Consider the following 21886-nt stretch of genomic DNA (forward strand, 5'->3'; position numbering starts at 1 on the left):
TACATATATGTATATATACATATATATATATATATATATACACACATATATGTATATATATATATATATATATATATATATATATACACACATATATGTATATATATACACACACACATATATATATATATATATATATATATATATATATATATATATATATATATATATATATATATATATATATATATATATATATATATATATATATATATATATACACACACACACACACACACACACACACACACATACCCAACCAACTCAAATCTTCATTAAGTACATTGCCACAGTCATAATTTAACTCAGTTTTTATATCTTACATTTACATTTGCGTGTGAATCTATATATGCAGTGGAACATCAATTTACGATCTTCTCTGTTTACAAACTTTTCTGTTTAGAAATCTTTAAATCATGCCAAATATGCCTCTTTGTGCAAACCATGTGTAGGGGTACAAAAGCTTAATTTATTTTTTGTGCCACTGAAAGCTGCCATTTTGGGGATGTCCCTTCCTGTGCAGTACAGTACACACGCGGCGCGGTTCATGTTGAAGAGGCGGAAATTAGTAGTCGCCAATTCTCAGTGCTTTAGCGTTTTTTCTGTTTTCTTGCCATTCACCAAGTTTTGTTTATTTTGCCTACACAACGTGGGTTCAAAAACAACAACAAACCACCATGGAAAGAAGGAAATATATGCTATGGACAAACTTAGAGAGGGAACCCACCTCCCCTCCCCTTCCTCTCTCAGCCTGCCCTTCCTTATCGGATTCTGCTGTTTGCAGACAGCAAGGTAAAATTATCTTACTTTTTAACTTTTACTAATGTAGCAACATGGTTAACGTTTTTGAGAGCACCAAAGAGCACCAATTTGAGCGTACATGCACCCTTACCTTCACTACAGATGGTTACATGATAGGCAGCGTGGGTTGTTGTACGGTCAGTGATCAGGCCAATGCATACGTCAGTGCAAAGATGAGTGAGGAGACTCTGGACGGTGTGTTCACTGGTAAATGTTTCGTAAAAATATACTAATATGGGACTTTAGCTGAAACTGTTTTAAGCAAAAATAATGTAGTGCACTTGAAAAGTGTTGCAGTATAAAATTCTGGAAAATAAGTGTGTTCAGATAATGGGGTCTTTTTTAGGTGTATCTAAATTATGCAAGCGACTAATAACCTTATAATAATTATGAACAATCTGATTAAAATAAATTATAATTTGACAGGACTATTATATATACATTATAGTGTCAAAGTGTGTATTATTTTACGAAAATTATTCATGTTTACATTGTTTCCCATAATTTAATATAATTATTATCATAAATTGAGTTTCCACTGTATATTAACATGTTACAGCAAATTTGGTGTGGTTGATCAGGATTACCTGCAGTTGTGTGTCTGCAGCACCGCACATCTTCTTGGACTCACACAGACGAGCCACCATACTCTCAGGGAGAGGCTGACCGGACAAAAATCAAAGGCATCGCTGGTCAGCATCTTATCGAGATATATGTTTAGCTACACTCTTTTCCCCAAGTGTACCTGTCCGGTTTCATAGTGGCGTGCAAAATGGCTGACAACCCGATAGTCGGTGGCAAAGTACTCCATGAGGATGGAGGGCACTTCGGCAAAGTCGGTCGCGCATCTCGTGCCTAAAGAATGGACAGGACAATATAAGGCAAATAGTGACACAGTCTAACAAGCTAAAAAAAAAGGTCTGCAACAGACCAAAATATTAACAACCCCTCTAGTAGAGTTAGTAAACCGCAAACTACAACCAAGTTCTAAACAGATTGTTTAAAAAACAAACACATGGTTAGAACAACTATAAACACTCATTGTAGAAAAAACAAACTCATTGCAAAAACAACAATAAACACCTTGTTGAAACAACAATAAAACACATTGTTGAAACAATATCTCTTTCTAATGTTATTATTTCTGCTGACCTCACCCGTGACGTGCTGGTAGCGAGTGCGTCCCAGCATCGAATGCATGGCGTGGCCCATCTCGTGGAAAAGGTTCTCCATCATGCCCGGAGAGAGCAAGGTGGGGGCATTTCGTGTGGGATGGGGCAGGCTCAGCATCAGCACCACGACGGGAAGTTGGTACTGGCCCGTGTCCTGGCACCGGCGGCCTCCGCGGATGGTGAAGTGACAGTCCTGTTTTTGGAATAAGATGGTAAAACAGAGTTTTCCCAAAGGACTGCAATCTATCTGTTGCTCGCAAGTTGGAAGGAGCTGGTGGCCATGGCGAAATTTTCGCAATCGGCCATGAAGCATACAAATGTCATCTTTATGGATGCTGTAAGCAAAATATTATGTTTAGAAAATAAATACAGATTAACTTTCTTTTGCCTCTGTTTTTTGTGGGGTCTTCTATGTCACAAGGAAAACAGGGGGCGAGATGGAGGGTTGTTCTACCTAGAGCAGCACATGTTGATTGTTGAGATACCAGCTTTCATGTTGGAGTTTCCAAAGTCGGCAACACTTACTCCTGCAATGTCTTCTCATTCTCTAGCAGAGCAGGTGTGTTAAGAAGCATAGTTACAATGCCATCTTGTAACGGCAAGCTTGGTAGCGGCAAATTAAGCTTTGGCAGTCCAAATGTTTGTGAATACTGACAATACATTTCTTTATTTGCATTTTATTGGAACTCGACCAATACCAAATGTTCAGGTTTGATACTGATTATTTGTAGTCAAGGAAGCCAATAAACCATATTTGGAGCCAAAATTAATTTGCAGTAAAATTTCGCTAAACATTAATGTTGTGTGTAAGTAAACAGCTGGACAAGGCTTTAAGTTGTATTTTTAAAAACTGTTTTTAGGAAATGTCTGAACAGTTGCGACACAATGTTTTATGTGGCACTAATAGTGTGGTTAACTTAGCAGTGAAAACATCAGGGGATTTCACAAACGCCAGGGGAACATCAACATTTTCATTTAGAAATATGGTAAACCTGCTGGAAAAATTGGTACAAATTTGGGATTTTTCCAAAAAACTAAACAAAAGCAGCACAGTGGAAAGTGCTCATTTGCCTCACAGCAAGAATTTGATTCTCTCCCGCAACCCGAAGAGGAACAAGCGGTAGGAACATGAACCTTGTGGCGCTCCTTAAATGAACAAACGCTCCAAGTGTTGCAGACAGAGACTTTTCGAGCAACTTGATCGCTGCAGTAGTTGAAACAAAAAAAAATATCGGGAAATGGCCAGGAAAAAAAGAAAAAAACAGGATTTTTTTTCCGGCAAAAAAGTGTCTGCAAAGGAGACGCACTGCCAACACTGGGCTGTGGCGCGGTGAATGCAGCTAAGCAGACCGCAGAACAATTCTCACTATAACTCAAATAAATGCCCTGTAAAGATTATAAACTAAAATAATATTTTTTTTTACTGTTAAATTAATTTTAAAAAAGGCCTTCAGCATTTTTTTATCCAGGGCTAAAGGGATAAGTTATCTTTTTTTAAATGTTAAATACTGGCATCATGCGTGTTTATATTTTAGTTTTGTTGTAGGTGTAAAAAAGGAAAAAAAAAAAAGACGATACAGATACACTTCAAAATACCAAATATCGGCGACACAAATCAGTTGATCTCGAAATTTTACTTGGATTTGCATTAAAATGTCATGTGTTTTTGCATGATCCTACGAAAAGAAAGCTGAGAAGCTGTGGGCTCACCTGATTGGGTTTTTCTTTCCGTTGGAAAAAGTCACAGTAAATGTATCCAAGTAAGCCCTCTGTTTCATGAACCACAGCCTGGAAGGACATGCACGAAACAAACAGCACAAACAGGCATCAGTGATCGACACCTCATTAATGGATGTGGACTGTTAGCAGCAGCATCAACAACAACAACGTACGAGTTTGCGGACATCGTCACTCCACACTTCCCCGGCGCTTGGGTGTTCAGACATTAGGGACACGCCATAGAGTCGAGAGAAGAGGATGTTCAAACCTTCCATGCAGGACCCCAAGGAAAAGTAGGGGCTGTACAGACTGGGCTCGATGTTGTACCTGAAATATGGCAAGAATGCAAGACTCAGATGCTATTTTTCAGGAGGTTATATTAAATTTAAAAAAACAAAAAAAAATTTTTAAACAATTAATGTGTTAGATTTTGATATATTAGTTTCTGTTTTAGGAAATACTTCCAGTGCAATTTGAAGATACCCTGCATTTTTGGGGGGCTTTCCAACAAAACACAATAGACATTTTGATTATTAGGTAAACCTTAAATGCTTTATTGATTGATTGAAACTTTTATTAGTAGATTGCACAGTTCAGTACATATTCCGTACAATTGACCACAAAATGGTAACACCCGAAAACGTTTTTCAACTTGTTTAAGTCGGCGTCCATGTAAATCATTCATGGTACCTCAGTAGAAGCATTTAAGTTCCATCTTAAAACTAATTTGTATACTCTACCCTTTAAATAGACCCCCTTTGTAGACCAGTTGATCTGCCGTTTCTTTTCATGTCTTTTCTCCTCTGCCCCCCTCTCTCTTGTGGAGGGGGGGTCACAGGTCCGGTGGCCATGAATGAAGTGCTGGCTGTCCAGAGTCGGGACCCGGGGGTGGACTGCTCGCCTGTGCATTGGTTGGGAACATCTCTGCGCTGCTGACCTCGGGATGGTCTCCTGCTGGCCCCACCATTGACTGGACTCTCACTATTATGTTAGATCCAATATTGACTGGACTTTCACAATATTATGTTAGACCCACTCGACGTCCATTGCATCCGGTCTCCCCTAAAGGGGGTGGGGGGTCACCCACATCTGCGGTCCTCTCCAAGGTTTCACATAGTCCTCCACATTGACGTCCGACTGGGTTGTGAGTTTTTCCTAGCCCTTTTGTGGGGATGTTGTTGTGGCTTGTGCAGCTCTTTGAGGCACTTGTGATTTAGGGCTATATAAATAAAAGTTGATTGATTGAAACATTATTTGCAGTTTGTGAACAAGAATAAGAATAATAGAAGTTTTGAGGAAGTGAAGTGAATTAATTATAATTAGAGAGCGCTTCTTCTCTAGTGATTCAAAGTGATTTACATTGAGAAACCCATTATAAATTCACACTTGGTAGAGGTAAGCTACATTTACACCAGTCTGGGTAGCACTGGGAGCAAGGTGAGTGAAGTGGATTGCCCAAGGACACAACTGCAGTGACCAGGATGACGAAAGCTGGATTCGAACCAGGGGCCCTCAGTTTTCCGGAGGGCCGCTGTACCATCTGAGCCCCGTGTAACACAGAGAATAGGGCCGTGACTCTCAGTGTTTACAGGGATTCAACTGCTTTTTAGTGTCATCAAAGAAGCGAGAGCTAACACTAGACACACTGAACATGACAGTCTTATGTTCTATAGCCATACAATGGAGATATATGTAAGAAAACACTTGAAGAAGACTCCCAAGCTTCTCAACTTACTGACATCTTTTGTCCCACCTAACGATGAGGCACGGTGCAATATTAGCCCACTCCACTTGAAAACATAAGAGTGGAATTACCATGACGACACACTGCCATATAATGGCAAAACAAGTTGTCTCTATATTGAAATGATTATCATATATTTTTGATATATAAAACCAAAAGACTTAGAAATACATACAAAAACCTAAAACCAGTGAAGTTGGCACATTGTGTAAATAAAAACAGAATACAATGATTTACAAATCCTCTTCAACCTATATTCAACCGAATAAAATTCAAAGACAAGATAAATGGTTGAACTGGAAAACGTTGTTATTTTTGGCGAATATTAACTCATTTGGAATTTGATACCTACAACATGTTTCAAACAAGCTGGCACAAGTGGCAAAAAAGACTGAGAAAGTTGAGGAATGCTCATCAAAACCTTATTTGGAACATCCCACAGGTGAACAGGGTAATTGAGAACAGATTGGTACCATGATGGGGTATAAAAGCAGCTTCCATGAAATGCTCAGTCATTCACAAACAAGGATGGGGCTAGGGTCACCACTTTGTGAAGAAATTGTTGAATGGTTTAAGAACAACATTTCTCAACAAGCCATTCCAAAGAATTTAGGGATTTTACCATCTACGTTATGTAATATTATCAAAAGGTTCAGAGAATCTGGAGAAATCAATGCATTTAAGCGATGATATTACGGACCTTTGATCCCTCAGGGGATACTGTATCAAAAAGCGACATCGGTGTGTAAAAGATATCACCACGTGAGCTCAGGATCACTTCAGAAAACCACTGCCAGTGCCTATAGTTTGTCGCTACATCTGTGTGTGCAAATTAAAAATTCCGCTATGCAAAAGCGAAAGCCCTTAATCAACAACACCCAGAAATGCTGCTAATATGGACTGATGCAAAGTGGAAAAGTGTCCTGTGGTCTGACGAGTCCACATTTCAAATTGTTTTTAGAAACTGTGGACGTAATGTCCTCCGGAACAAACAGGAAAAGAACCAACCGGATTGTTATGCGCGCAAAGTTCATGGTATGGGAGTGTATTCGTGCCCAAGGCATGGGTAACTTACACATCTGTGAAGGCACCATTAATGCTGAAAAGTACATACAGGTTTTGGAGCAACAAATGTTGCCATCCAAGCAACGTTTTAATGGACGCCCCTGCTTATTTCAGCAAACAATGCCATGCCAAGTGTGGCACATTATGAAGCGTAAAAAACGACAACGGAGACCCCGGAATGCTTAACGACTTAATCTGTACATCAAGCAAGAATGGTAAAGAATTCCACCTAAAAAGCTTAAAAATTGGTCTTCTCAGTTCTCAAACGTTAACAAAGTGTTGTTAAGAGGAAAGGCCATGTAACAAAGTGTTAAAAATTTCCCTGTGCCAATTTTTTTGCAATGTGTTGCTGCTATTAAATTCTAAGTTAATGATTATTTGAAAAAAAAAAAAAAAAGTTTCTCAGTTCGAACATTAAATATCTTGTCTTTGCAGTATATTCAATTGAATATAAGTTGAAAAAAATTGCAAATCATTGTATTCTGTTTTTATTTACAAATTACACAATGTGCCAACTTCACAGGTTTTGTATATAGAAAAGATCAACATAATATAAATCTCTTAGAGATTCTTGAGCCATTTGGTTGAACAATGAACATGAGCAGGCAGCTGGCTCAGCAGCATAAGCTAGTTTCCTCTCTGTAATCAATGCGCTTCTAAAAGTCCTCAAAGTTCTTAAAGTTGGCACCTATAATAACAATATCGCTAATATTGAGTTAATATTCATGTCACGAAATGTGAATGGACTATTTTTGGCGCTTTTTGGATGGTTATTTTTTCATGGTTTAGAAGCCATAAAAAATAAGAAAAACATGTTTTACAGAGGGATTGTGAATGATAAATCTCTTTCCCACTTTTGCGTATTTAAAGTATGACTAATCTGCTCACAAGGGCAGAGTGCAAAGGGGTTCGCCCCGTAATGTTAGCAGATCCCGAATTTATGGAAAATTGCACAAGGTATTCTGAGCGGAATGTTCAAAACGGCCTTTTGTAATTGTGGCTTTTAGGGACGTTTGGATGATATATTCACATACTCTGTGGATTGGAAATATAATTGGATATAGTTAAACAGATAAAATAAAACACAATTCAAAATATTGAGAGCATTTATTTTTCCATTATACTGGTATTTTAAAGGGGACCTGATAATTTTAACCACGTTTAAAACACACCCTTGTGGTTTTGATAGTATGTACTGGATATACACTTTGGTGTCAATTTTGCCTCTCAGTCACATTTTTAACCTACTTTCTGCGTATATCTATAAACGCTTCGTGTGTGACGGTGTTCTCTTTAGATTGCAAATAAAACCCTCCATGCCCTACCCTCTCAAAAAGTACTTAAATTAATACTTTGAAAATGTACAATGCTTAAATATTTAGAAGACAAACATCACCGCTTTTTCTTTACGGTCAAAAATACTGATCTGATTTGTTTATATTGCAGTTTCATTGATCATATAGCAATGACTTGGAATTAGGTTTGTTCGATGTTAACAAAAAAAGGCTTGAATGTAGTTACGCTGCTTTTGTCATTTTATTGTAGCTTGACTACATTTTTTGTGATCGGTAGCTTCAGTGTAGTGAAGCTACAACTAGTTTAGAATAATTTCTAATTTAGCTTACAACATTTTCCAAGTACACTGCGAGTGTCAACATTGTAACAACATTTATAAGTCGAAAAAGAGTGAAATCCTCATAGGCCCCCTTTAATGTGGTGGAAACTCACCTCTCGGCACGCAAGACTCCGCTGAGGTAGGGGTGATCCCAGGGCATGAGCTCCTGTGTCAAAACACAAAAAAACATTGACTTCCTATACATTACATGCAAGGTGACATGTGGTGATGGCAAAAAAAAGTCACCTACGGAATTCCGAGGATTCAGTTTTTTCTTCATGTCACGCATTATTTTAAAGTCTTTGGCTGTTCTGTGAGACCCGGGTAAAAAAAATAAAGTTGATCAAGAAGGGAATGTCTTCATATGCATTACTTAATGTACAACTCTTTAGGTACACTTGCACAAACAAAACATATCAAGCTGGAGGTTGCATACATTTATATAACAATACCACTGCACTTTTGGTACTTAGCATTATTTTGCGCTAGCTTTAACATTTTACAGCATAAATTCAACCTTTTCACTATAGCAACCATCTATATTGAAGCAAAAGATGCTACCATGTTATAACAATTTTGATTGCTTCCATGCTATACTGGCTGTGTGCATGCCAGCAATTATCATTGTTAGCATCGACATTTTGTTGGGATTGTGAAAAAATTACAAAAGATGGCAGAACTTCAAGAATAAAAGAGCCTTTTAATGTCGTTGCACATTAAGAACAACAAAATTGTGGAATACTGACGGCAGAAGCTGTCACGAAAAGCACCAAGTACATTATACATATCCTGTTAGGTGCTAGCTTTAGCATTTTCTATAATAACTTGAGATTTTGCACTTCAGAAACCATTTATCAAAACAACAGATGTTTGTGCTCATAATGTAGCCATGCAATTTGCCGGCATGCTACGTATTAGAAAATAAACATTTAAAAGGCAGAGCCCAAATGCCACCAAGTTGGTCTCAAACCCCATGCCATACTTGCCAAAACTCCCAATTTTTCCATCAGACACAAAATTTTCAGTGCCCCTCCCGAAAATCTCCCAGGGCAACCATTCTACCGAAATTCGCCCGATTTCTACCCGGACAACAATATTGGGGGCGTGCCTTATAGGCTCTGCCTTGAAAGTTCTCTACAACCTGTCGTCACGTCCGCTTTTCCTCCGTACAAACAACGCGTCGGCCCAGTCACATAAGATATGCAGCTTTTACAGTCACTCATAAGTTAATGCAAGGCATACTTGGTCAACAGCCATACAGGTCACACTGAGGGTGGTCTTTTAAAACAACTGTAACACTGTTACAAATATGCGCCACACTGTGAACCCACACCATACAAGAATGACAAACACATTTCGGGAGAACATCCGCACCGTAACACAACAGAACAAATACCCAGAACCCCTTGTAGCACTAACTCTTCCGGGACGTTACAATATACACCCCTGTTACCACCAAACCCCGACCCACCCACCTCGCTCGACCCCCATCTCCAAATTTCGGAGGTCTCAAGGTTGGCAAGGAGGTCTCACGGTTGGCAAGTATACCCCTGGCCTGAAGTTTACATCAGGTAGCTGCCAAATCACAATTTCCACATTTTGTAGTTATTTTTTACTTTGTGATGGATGATTTTTAAATACAGGTCTTGTATAGGATTATATTTTGCAGGTGTACTGTAACTAAGTCTCTGAAAATGTTACAATCATCAACACATTTTTCGGAAGGGACTGAGTTTACCTGTCTGATAGCTTGTTAGTCAACAGCTGAAGGAAGCTCATCACCGTCTCTGCAAAGCAAAGCACATCATTAAAAACCAATCAAAACACTTGTGTGTAAAAATAATTACAGCTCCTCATATGACACCAAATAATCAATTATAATAACAGAAGTAGGCGGGTCTTGACTCAACCTGGCGTTGCTGCCATGGTTCCCTTCAAGGCCCTGTGGCCGTACGTCTCGTATCCCACTAGTCTGGCCAGCTTGTATCGGCATCTCAGAAGCTCCTCCAGACACTCCATCAGATCTGCATTTGGGTAGAGGTAAATTCTGTAGGCCATTTCTCGAACCTGCAAAAGCCACAAAGAGGGTTCGGACAAGTCTGGATGCACACAATTAATAAACAGTATTCATATGATTGCTATTAAAAAATATGTTGGCCATTGACAATACATGTACCGGTAACTATTCATCATTTTGAGCAGGTCCTATAACCAGTTTATGAGGCAAAGGCGCCACCTGCTGTGCGACATAAGCCATGTTCTAGTGATGCGCACAAACCAAATCATCAGGCGCGTCTGCGTGCAATCCTCCAACTTGCACAAAGCTCCCTTCACTGGCAAAGTGCAGGTGGAGATGTTCAGGGATGGAAGACCTGGCGATTCTGTTGGGCATGTGGGAGCCCACCAGGAACTCGTTGTTTAAATCCAAGAGCTTCACGTGGAGCATAACCGCCTCCTTCCTCTGCCGGGAAAGGGAAAACAATTTAACACAAGCAAAGGCGACACACGATTGAAAATTTGAAAGGTCAGATATATTTTTCAACAACAATGGTAGCTCAACTTAAGAACGGCCCACATTTATAGTGTATTGAGATAAGAGCAGTCTCTCCGGTAATTGCTATTCGAGTGATAAAATATGTGTTACAAGCATCTCCGCCATTAGTTGGCATAACAAATGTAACAGTGACCTCTGTAGGATTCGACCAAAACATCTGGTCTTACTCGCTAGCATTAGCTTGTAGCTATAGATCAACATAACTTTGTTTTTTAACCATTGGAAAGAAGGCAAAGTGGGTGTTAAAGAGAGCGCTGAGAAGAAGTGGATGATAACCATTCAATGCCCCCTCTCAGCCGCAGGTACTCGCTGTTCCTCTTGCATAAACGCTGCACTAAGTTGCAGGACAGGGAGACAATCAGGGGCGCTGAAACAAGCCCGCTAGTTAGCATAATCCAGCTAGCTAATTTGTTGTCGCCTGTGTTCGCTCTTTGAGCTACAACATTGACAGATTTCTTCTTTGCTGTTGATCATCAAAAAAAATCAACAAAAACATGACCGAGCGTGTGGCCAACTTTGAGCGGATCGCTACGATTTCTCCACCATACTGAAGCAGAATGAGTAACGCCAGCCAAGAATATCAAAGTATTATCTCAACGGCGGACATTTATTCATTAAAATATTGAGAAGCTGCTGATGGCATGTTTGAGAGAGAAGTAGCTGGAAGGAGATACCATAGAAGTCAACTCTCAAAAGTAAAAACTGTATATTATTATTACTTTATTTCATAAAACTATTGTAGTTGTTTGTAGTAGATTCTATTGTATTGACTTCATAAAATATTTATTATCTGAAAGTTAGTTTTACTTCTTTAAAAGCGTGTTATGTTTTACAATTGTGCTGTTTGGGAGCCAAACACCGATTACATTGATTTTATTTTATTAAAAATAATAATAATAATAATAAATAAATAAATAAATTTAAAAAAAATATATATATATATTATATATATATATATATATATATATATATTATTATAATTGGTTTTACCCTTAAAAATCATTTTCAATCATATTTATTTTTATATTGTTTTGATATTTGTTTTATTTTTTTATTCAGTCATTAGTGGAGCTAAGGATAATATTTGAATATTGTTTTTAATATTGTTGTGCAGCACAATATGACGGATAAAAACAGCATCTCCAGCACTGAAAATCAGGTTGAAGAATGGTTGAAAAGGATTGACAAGTCTGGTCTGCCTGGGATCTACCAGCATGGCTTACTCCAAAGACTTATGTGGCTTCTCACCGTGTACGAAGTAGTGATAACAACAGTTGAAGGGTTGGAGAGGAAGTTCAACAAGCACCTTCGGAAATGGTTGGGGATACCCCCGAGCTTTACATCTACGGGGCTCTACATAAGGTCGGGCCAGCTCCAGCTCCCCCCGTCTTCAGTTCTGGAGGAGTTTAAAGTCGCAAAATGCAGACTTTCCCTGATGTATAGGGACTCCCAAGATCGGCTGATCAGGGAAGCTGGAATAAGAACAAGATCTGGTAGGAAGTGGGCCGCTAGCACTGCTATTGCCCAGGCAGAATCATCTCTCAGGACCAAAGATACCATCGGAAGCCTCTGCACTGGAAGACAGGGTCTAGGAACATCACAATTCCAGCAGTGGTCCAAGTCCACTCCCAGGGAAAGGAGGACCTTGATTCAGGATGAAGTCTGAAACCTTGAGGAAGAAGGAAGAAGAGCTAAAGCCATCGAGCTCGCAACCCAAGGTGCCTGGACAAGGTGGAACCTTCCCAAGAGGAACGTGACGTGGAGTGAACTGTGGAGGCTGGAGCCGTTTCGTATCTCATTTCTGCTTCGAGCAGTATATGACACCCTGCCGACCCCAGTCAACTTGCATAGGTGGGGAATGAGGGAGGACCCGCTGTGCAGGTTGTGTGGCGGTAAAGGAACTATGGCGCACATTCTGTCTGGGTGCAAAACAGCATTGACCCAGGGAAGATACAGGTGGCGCCATGACAAGGTGTTGGCAATGCTCGCAGATATCTTGGAGCAAGAGAGGAGAAAGAAACACCCAGCCAAAACAAAACCATTGCTGAGCACCATCACCTTCGTGAAAGAGGGTCATAGACCAGTTGTCCAAGGCCAAGCCAAACAAAACCTCTTGCAGTTGGCCCAGGGATGGGAGATGGAGGTCGACCTGGGGCGGAAGCTCCTCTTCCCAGAGGCAGTACTGTCCACCACTCTGAGACCAGACAGAGTTTTGTGGTCCCCAGAGGGAAAGAAAATCATCCTGGAGGAACTTACTGTCCCGTGGGAGGAGGGATGTGAGGAAGAGGCAGAGAGGAAGAAAACAAAGTACCAACAACTTGTCCAGGACTGCCGGGACAAGGGGTGGACAGCATGGCTGATGACAGTGGAAGTTGGTTGTCGAGGATTCCCTGCGCAATCTGTGTGGAATATGATGACAAAGGTTGGATTGAGAGGTCACTTGAGAAAAACAGCCGTTCGTAGGCTGGGAGAAGCGGCGGAGAGAGCCTCCTGTTGGCTCTGGCATAAAAGAGAGGACAATAGCTGGAAGCCTGGATGAGAGGAGCAGTGATCTGGCCAATCACTGCTGACCCACCAACCGGAGAGTGTTGTGGTTAAGGGTCGAAACACTCTGTGAACGTTGGGGACCACCTGATGACCTCTTGTACAGGCCAAAGCTTTATCCATTAGAAATGGATTATAATAGCATCTTTGATGTATTTGCAAACTAAACTGAATATTGTTTTTAATATTGTTGCGCAGCACTTGCGAAACATTTATGTTGCTATACAAATAAAGTGGATTGGATTGATTTTATTCCGCCCTGCGATGAGGTGGCGACTTGTCCAGGGTGTACCCCGCTTTCCGCCCGATTGTAGCTGAGATAGGTACCAGCGCCCCCCGCGACCCTAAAACGGAATAAGCGGTAGAAAATGGATGGATGGCTGGATGATTTTATTCCAGTTAAATGGCCGATGCTGATTTGAGATATGAGTGCTTTGAGGTAAGAGCTCCGTCACAGAGCCAATTTAGCTTCTAAGTCTATGCACAACGGTATTTTGAGTATGTTTCAGAGCTCCCACAGGACTGTATTGGAAGTGTGTTACCTTACATCACACAGAGAAAAAAAAGAGGAAAACTGGCGATAAAAAAGGAACATGTCTATCAGCACCAAGATCTGCCATGAAATCCCCAAAACAAAAATTTTAAAATCAAGACTACATTTTCTGCCATTAGGCGCATTTCTACACTATATCTTACCTCTAGATTTATTATCATCAATTAACCTGTTTTGGTTGTCTTTTTGACATTTACATGTCCCATGTAATGTACCACAGAATGTTTAGGTTCTTGCAATACATAATTTACAAACAATGTTATCATTGAAAATTTAACATAAAATTCTATAACATGCAAACAAAGAACTCAGAAAACGTTTCCCATTTGGCAACTCAATCCTATAACCACACCACTTCGGGTGATATACTTCCGGTGTAGTGACTTCTGTTTACATGAGTCACCTCAAAAATATAACTTATTCTACTGTTCGGAACTAACAGTGTTCGGATTGTAATCATACTAATATGATTAACAGCAAAGAATGAATCAGTCAACGTTGTAGCTAGAAGAGCGAGCGCAGGCAACAACAAATAAGCTAGCTGGATGATGCTAACTGGCGAGCTTTTTTCAGCGCCCCCGATTGTCTCCCTGTCCTGCAACTCAGTGCAGCGTTTAGGCAAGAGGAACACTGAGTACCTGCGGCTGAGGGGAGCATTGAACAAATTATTTTAAATCAATTTTTTTTTCCATATTTCATTTAAAAAAAAACGCATAAGTGATATTTTGACGTGAAAAATTTGTGTTTAAAAACGTGGATTCCTGCATTTTCGAAGACATTTCACATGCCTGAACATGAGCGTATGACAAAATTATATCATGTTAGGTTAGCATATTCACTGAAGAAACACTAAATGATCAAGCTTAAAACTCTGTCTGTATTAGACAAAGCTTTATAGGCTTAATATTGCTACGTGTAGTGAAGCCTGCTTTTTCACAAAGCTGTCCTATGTGACGTTTTGGACCTGTACATGTAGCAGGCTAATATAACTAAGGGGAAGTCATAAGTAGTATCTTTTATGAAATATTAATTCAAACTCATAAACAATCTCTATAGTCTGGACATGCATGTTACACTAAGAACATCATTAAACAAGTATACGCAAATGTGTTGTTGCTGCTGGTGTTAATTTTGATGGACATCTTGCACATCTTTAGATGGACATCTTGCACAACTTAACCTATTTGAGGTTGCTCTGCTTTTATCAAATGAACATTTTCTTTCAAAATGCACTTTTTTTACATCATGCCGCAATTTGTATTCATCTATATGTTTATTTTATCTTTTCACATTTTGCATATAGTAAAAAAAAAAAAGTTTACAGTTCGCTATGGTTCAGAGAGAAAGTTTTTTTCTCGATTTTCCTATATGTCCAGCACATGTTGAAATCTAAGAATAAATATGACTGACTTTAAAAAAGTTCATTTTTCATACTACTGGACCTTTAAACATTTCTCCACTTGCAACAAGACCTCTCACCAGCCTCTCATCCAGGTGAATCCCGCTGATTTCAAAGTCAAACATGAACAACTCCGCCACTCGCCTGCAAACGAAGGAATATTAGGGACGGATAAAATGACTTAAGACATAAAATGTATGGATCCTTGGTAAGCGAGAGAGATGGGATGTTTACCTTGTGTCTGGATCCAGCTGAGCCACAAGGTCTGGTCTATCCAGCAAATTCTTCAAACTTTTGCACAGCTCTACATTAGTGTTCAATCTGAAACATATCATGTAACATGTTCCCCATTACTGAGCACACTATTAATGGGATGAGGATACCCTGTATCTTACTTCTCCACGGCGGTGCCGATCTCGATGCAGGTTTTTCTCGCGGCCTCGCGGTACGCCGGATCTGGATGTTGCACTTTGACAAAATCCGCCTGAAAATGTCATGTTGAGGCTTAGTAAGCACATCCAATGCAGGGACAGTGCTACACCGGGGCTAGGGCCTCATCAGAAACATGTTTAGCCCCCAGTTGGGCCTGGCCTGCCCCAGCATTTTTGGGCCCTATTATTCACTTACCTTCTGTTGTGTGTTTGGGATCTGCATTAATACTAAAAGTGTTAAATCAAACTGTGGAGGCATTTCAGAGAGACTTAGAAAACAATCTTGCCTTCTGTCATATTCCCTACAGAGACACAGGTTGGAATTTGCATTGTGACTTCACCCAGTGACTTGTCCAGGGTGTACGCCGCCTTACGCCGGATTGTAGCTGAGATAGGCGCCAGTGCCCCCCGCGACCCCAAAAGGGAATAAGCGGTAGAAAATGGATGGATGGATGGATTTCAGTGGATTATTGATTATCTGTCCATCTTTCTCTGGCCAATCACACAACCGGCGGGTCCATCTCTCCAAATGCTTAGCAAATGTCCAGCTCCAGTATAGCGTGAATGCAAACATGCTTCCCTGAAGTGAAAACCAGTGATTGTCAACCAAACTAAGATGTTTATTCCGCAGCAAGTAGTGCGAACTATCTGAGTACAAAAGAGACTTCAATCAAATCAAACTATGCAATGGAATAGATCCCTATTTATCAAAAAAATTTATGTCGAGTGATATCAAGGATTATACGTCAGCCGCGTCCCCAGACATATCAAACTATTGTGCTCCAGGCGATATTCTACACGACAAAACCGATGAAAAGTTGGAAAAACATGGAAGTCTACAACTTCTTTGTGTGGGGCTGGGTCAAGGAAATTGGTATCAAGACTTTGGGATAAAAATATATCCATAGATGTCAACATTGCGTATGTGCTGAAAGCTTAATTTATTATTGTTGCCTTTAGTAAAAGCTTTTAAGTTTTGCTCACATTCGCTTTCTTTTATATAGACACGCCGAGTTGGTGCTTTTCAAAACACTCACGGCAAACATGTGTTTAAGAAATACAAAGAAAATCAAGATAATACTTAAATGGTAAATAATAAACATATATCAAACAAACCTTTAATGAAGTGATCAATGCAAACTCACGCATTCTTCAATTATTTTCCCTTCGACTGCAGTGTGGACTGTATTCTTTCTCTCGTCGTCATTTCACAAAATCTTGCACTCTCCCGCATTTTTTGATTACTCTGAAAAAACATTTATCCTTTCGCAATTTGAATGATTCCTTCCATCTATCCATTTTCTACCATTTAAAGTTAAAGTAAAGTTAAAGTACCAATGATTGTCACACACACACTAGGTGTGGTGAAATTTGTCCTCTGCATTTGACCCATCCCTTTGTTCATCCCCTGAGAAGTGAGGGGAGCAGTGGGCACCAGCGGTGCCGCGCTTGGGAATCATTTATGGTGATTCAACCCCCAATTCCAACCCTTAATGCTGAGTGCCAAGCGGGGAGGCAATGCGTCCCATTTTTTCATAGTCTCTGGTATGACTCGGCTGGGGTTTGAACTCCCAACCTACTGATCTCAGGGCGGACACTCTAACCACTAGGCCACTGAGTAAGCTTAGTAGTTGTATTTGTCCCTTTTCGGGTCGCGGGGGTGGCTGGAGCCTATCTCAGCTGCATTTCGGGTGGAAGGCGGAGTACACCCTGGACACGTCGCCGCCTCACCACAGGTCCAACACAGATAGACAACATTCACACTAACATTCACACACTGGGCAAGTTTAGTGTTGCCAATCAACCTATCCCCATGTGCATGTCTTTGGAGGTGGGAGGAAGTCAGAGTACCTGGAGGGAACCCACGCAGTCACGGGAAAACATGTAAACTCCAGACAGAAAAATCCAAAGTCCAGGATAGAACTCAGGACCTTCGTATTGTGAGGCACGTGCACTCACCCGTTTCACCATGCTGCCCTTATTTGAATGATTCATATAACCAAAAATAACCCAACCAGAGGGCATGTTTTCTTTTGAACCCATTGAAAACAATGCTAAGCTTGACCACCACGCATATTTAATGGGCGGGACGTGAGCCGGACATGACGTCAGTAAAATCAAGAGATTTGTATTTGGAACCAATTTCTTCCCCATCTTTTATGGACGATTGGGTAGAGGTACATTTTACAGTGCCAGCAATTTAACTCACCAGGTCTGCCACTTTACATAAGCCATCCGAGAGCTGGTCAAAAGCGGTGACAGTGTCGACCCCCGGTGTGCTGGAGCAAGCTTTGTCAAGCAGGAGATGTGAGTTTTCAAGAGCTTTCTTTGTGGCAACTTGGAAGCCAGATGGTGAACTCAGCTCTGGCACTCCAAACAAACCCTGTAATCACACAATGACAAACATGTTTCAGGCACTTCACGCTGCAAAAACGGAAATCTAAGTAAGATTAATTATCTCAAATAAGGGTGATATTTGCTTATTTTCTGTCTGATATGATAATTCTTCTCACTATGCAGATTTTATGTTAGAGTTCTTTACTTGTTTTAAGTGTTTTGGTCCTAAATGACTTCAGTAAGATAGTATAGCTTGTAGCTGAGATTTGATGACCTACATTGAGTAAAACATGCTTGAAACTAGAATATCAATCGTTGCAAAGCTGTGTCATCAACACTCAAGTATAAAACTACTTTTTTAAAGTAATAATTTCTTATTTCAGGCATGAAAAAAAAAATCATGATTTTGACACAATTGTATCTCATAATTAAAATGGATGACAGCCAAATGGACTTTGCTGTTTTATTATCAATGAAACAATTGAAAATATGTACTTATATAGTAGTACAGTCGGCACAGTACAGTAAACTGGCAGTTAATATTTAAACATTTAACATGTGACTTTTCAAACTATTTTAAACAGAAATAGTTCATGCACATTTAGATAAAGTCCTCAAAATTACAATTAAAACAATTTGGCTGGGGGCCGGGCTGTATATATGTGCACTCATTGACTGAAAGAGCACGCACTTGGCGCGATGATGTCATTTTGTCGATGGGAAAATGCATTTTTATAAGACCTTGTGATTTGCCTGAGCGGCTAGTCGACCCCTAGAGTAACAAGCGCTTGCCTTGTTGCCTTTCCATTAAGAACAATAAAATCGTTTTTAGTATAAGTTTGCTGGTTTCAAGAAATGTAATACTGAGCGCATATCATTATGTCAAGATAATTGCACTAGCATTTACTTAATTTAAGAATATTTTTCAACATATTTAACAAAAAGTTCTCTTTTTTTCTACCAAGAAAAGTGCACTTGTTATTAGTGAGAATATACTTATTTTAAGTTTTTGGGGGGATCATTGAGGTTAACTAATTGTACTTGTTTTGGAAACTCTTGTCAAGCCGAATTTTCTTGTTCTATTGGCAGATAATTTGGCTCAGTTCAAGTAAAATACCCCTCATTTTTGTAATTTGTTTTCTTGTTTTTGAACACTGACTTTTTGCAATGCAGATCCTGAATAGTAGATATTCTTCTGATGCGTCGCAGTTCCCTCCATCCATCCATTTCTACCACTTGTCCCTTTCGGGGTCGCGGGGGTGCTGGAGCCTATCCCAGCTGCATTCGGGCGGAAGGCGGCGCACACCCTGGACAAGTCGCAGCTCATCGCAGGGCCAACACAGATAGACAACATTCACACTAGGGCCAATTTTACTGTTGCCAATCAACCTGTCCCCAGGTGCATGACCTTCAAAAAGCGAAACTATAGTAAATACTCACCACATTTTTCTCGAACAGCTCCAGTCTCTTGTGAGGTCGGGCATTGAAAGCTGCCCCAACAGGTGACCACGTTGTCACACTCCTGCTGCGCAAATACGTCCACAAAGACCTTCGCTTCATACAAGAAAGTAACCTTTTACTGACGGACATATTGTCTGTTATTCAACTGTCTTTACTGATGCGGCGTCTTGCTGTTCTTGTGGACACTGACAGAGGGCATGCTAACCATTAGCTTCGATACTAGCTCCGGCGCGTAAAAAGTCTGGCGACTTGTTAACCACAGCCCGCGACATGGACAATAAAACAAATATGAATAAATACAAATTTAAGTATAATAGTGATGTGTCAAAATGCAGTTTTTGGTCCCATGCGGTTACCGGTGAATCAGATAAACACGATTTGACACTCTGCTCTTGGGGCGCGTATTTGACGAATCCATGAAATGCTGTGGCTCATACCTTCGTTAAAAAAATATTTGTACAGGGAAAAAAATATATAGGTTAAACTAAGATGTATCACACCATGTGCTGTACACCTCGTGACATTACACGAGTTACGTGAACATTATTTAAGAGTAAAAAAATAATCCGTCGAAAGTGCGACAGGCTAAGTGTATGTGTTGTGACGTCGCTAAGATGCGACGCCGTCGCCGAGTTGAAGTAAAATAACTCATTTGCTATGCAACATTTTTTTCTTTCTTGTGATTACCCTGGACAGACTGTGATACTTAGATAGGAGGACATTGATGTTACCTGCTTCTTATGTAACATGCATCCAGAGACAGTTTACCATCCATCCATCTTCTTCAACTTATCCGAGGTCGGGTCGCGGGGGCAGCAGCCTAAGCAGGGAAGCCCAAACTTTCGTCTTCCCAGCCACTTCGTCAGGGGCGTCACTAGCTTTTAAGGACAGGGGTGGCTTAGCCCCCAGGAGATGGACAGGATGTGAGCGAACGTAGCGCACGAGTACAAAACTTCACAAACGGCTAACAAAGACTTAGAAATTATTCTTTGTTTTAATTATCATTTCAGCATGTTAAAGAAATTAAATATATATGGAAGTCTGAATAGAAGTGAGAAACGTTTACGTATACTGTAAATAAAAAAGACTTAAGAGTCCGTCTGCTGATCTGAAAAAGAGCCAAAGCTGTCAAAGAGCTGAGGGTGACTTTGTCCAGCTCTTCCCGGGGAATCTTGAGGCGTTCTCAGGCCAGCCGGGAGACATAGTCTTCCCAACGTTCCCAACGACCTTTTACCACTACCATGAATTGATTAACGTGGACCCCGACTTAAAGAAGTTGAAAAACTTTTTCGGGTGTTACCATTTAGTGGTCAATTGTATGGAATATGTACTGTACTGTGAAATCTATTGATAAAAGTCTCAATCAATCAATCAATCTAATCTGTTTTGGACTTTTGAAAGCACTCGATCACTCTGGCGTCCGACGTCTCATCCTGGACAATATTGATTTGTGCTTTGTTTTTAAAGCTGTGCTAATTGAATTTACACTGTTTGCAATGAAAAATTTAAAAGTAATTCTACCTTTGCAACTTCATTATACTATTGGCTAAGTTTTATTTTCATAAATGTAAGTTTATTCAATACCGGACCTTGTTTTTTGTGCCTTTAAAAACTAATTAGAACTTTATTTTTAAAACGTTTTCTACCTCTGACAACCAAAAAGCTGTGAAAACTATGATGCTGTGCTCCAAATTTGGATTATTTACGGAACTTGTGTGATATGGCTACACACACACACACACACACACACACACACACACACACACACACATGTATATATACTGCATATACATATATATGTATATATATATATATACATACATACATACATACATATATATATATATATATATATATATATATATATATATATATATACACATATACAGTGCCCTCCATAATTATTGGCACCCCTGGTTGAGATGTGTTAAAAGCCTTAAAATAAATTCAGTGTTTATTGCAGAAGAATACTGTCACACTGAAAATTGTAGGAAAATGTAGCCTTCAACTCAAATGAATTGTAAGAAAATAAAAAAATCCCTGACTAAAAAATAATTATTTTTCATTAAATCACCTGTTCCACAATTATTGGCACCCTTAACAATTCCCAGGAAATAAATATAATTGAAGCATTTCTGTCATTTCTACAGTAGTTTACAAAGTTTACCAGAGTACGTAGGAACATTTAATTAGTAATTCATCACTTCCTGTTTCCCTGGGGTATAAATATGACGTGACACCGAGGCCATTTCTCTTATCCACTCTTAAACATGGGAAAGACAAAGGAACACAGCATACAAGTGAGGCAGATGTGCGTCGACCTTCACAGGTCAGGCAGAGGCTACAAGAAGATTGCCACTCAACTGCAGCTGCCCATATCCACTGTGAGAGGAATAATTAAGAAGTTCAAAACAACTGGAACAGTGGTAAATAAGCCTGGACGAGGACCCAAGTTTATTTTGCCACCACGCACAGTGAGGAGGATGGTAAG

At 39.9% G+C, this 21886-nt stretch overlaps 1 protein-coding gene across 5 annotated transcripts in view; it reads right to left on the minus strand.

Annotated features, from left to right (window-relative positions):
• The window catches only part of LOC133536766 (mitochondrial intermediate peptidase-like), a 40314-nt gene extending 20075 nt beyond the window's left edge, over positions 1–20239 (minus strand). For 2 of the 5 annotated variants that reach the window (XR_009802538.1, XM_061877288.1), the window contains exons 1-15: positions 19375–20019; positions 17807–17980; positions 15562–15650; positions 15401–15487; positions 15247–15310; positions 10395–10577; positions 10027–10183; positions 9855–9903; positions 8367–8427; positions 8230–8282; positions 3866–4019; positions 3684–3761; positions 1959–2166; positions 1547–1656; positions 1389–1463 (exon numbers count right to left, since the gene is read on the minus strand). Coding sequence is in view for 3 of the 5 variants with exons in the window: in XM_061877288.1 (XP_061733272.1) it covers positions 1389–1463; positions 1547–1656; positions 1959–2166; positions 3684–3761; positions 3866–4019; positions 8230–8282; positions 8367–8427; positions 9855–9903; positions 10027–10183; positions 10395–10577; positions 15247–15310; positions 15401–15487; positions 15562–15650; positions 17807–17980; positions 19375–19524 (1692 nt within the window). In the remaining 2 variants the exon portion in view is untranslated. Of the gene's footprint in view, positions 1–1388; positions 1464–1546; positions 1657–1953; positions 2167–3683; positions 3762–3865; positions 4020–8229; positions 8283–8366; positions 8428–9854; positions 9904–10026; positions 10184–10394; positions 10578–15246; positions 15311–15400; positions 15488–15561; positions 15651–17806; positions 17981–19374; positions 20020–20126 lie in introns of those variants that run through there. The other 3 variants (XR_009802537.1, XM_061877289.1, XM_061877290.1) reach the window with 2 other exon arrangements.
• Between the last annotated feature and the right edge of the window lie 1647 nt (positions 20240–21886).

The sequence above is a fragment of the Nerophis ophidion genome, linkage group LG18 (genome assembly GCF_033978795.1).
Source record: "Nerophis ophidion isolate RoL-2023_Sa linkage group LG18, RoL_Noph_v1.0, whole genome shotgun sequence".
Classification (NCBI taxonomy): Eukaryota; Metazoa; Chordata; class Actinopteri; order Syngnathiformes; family Syngnathidae; genus Nerophis; species Nerophis ophidion.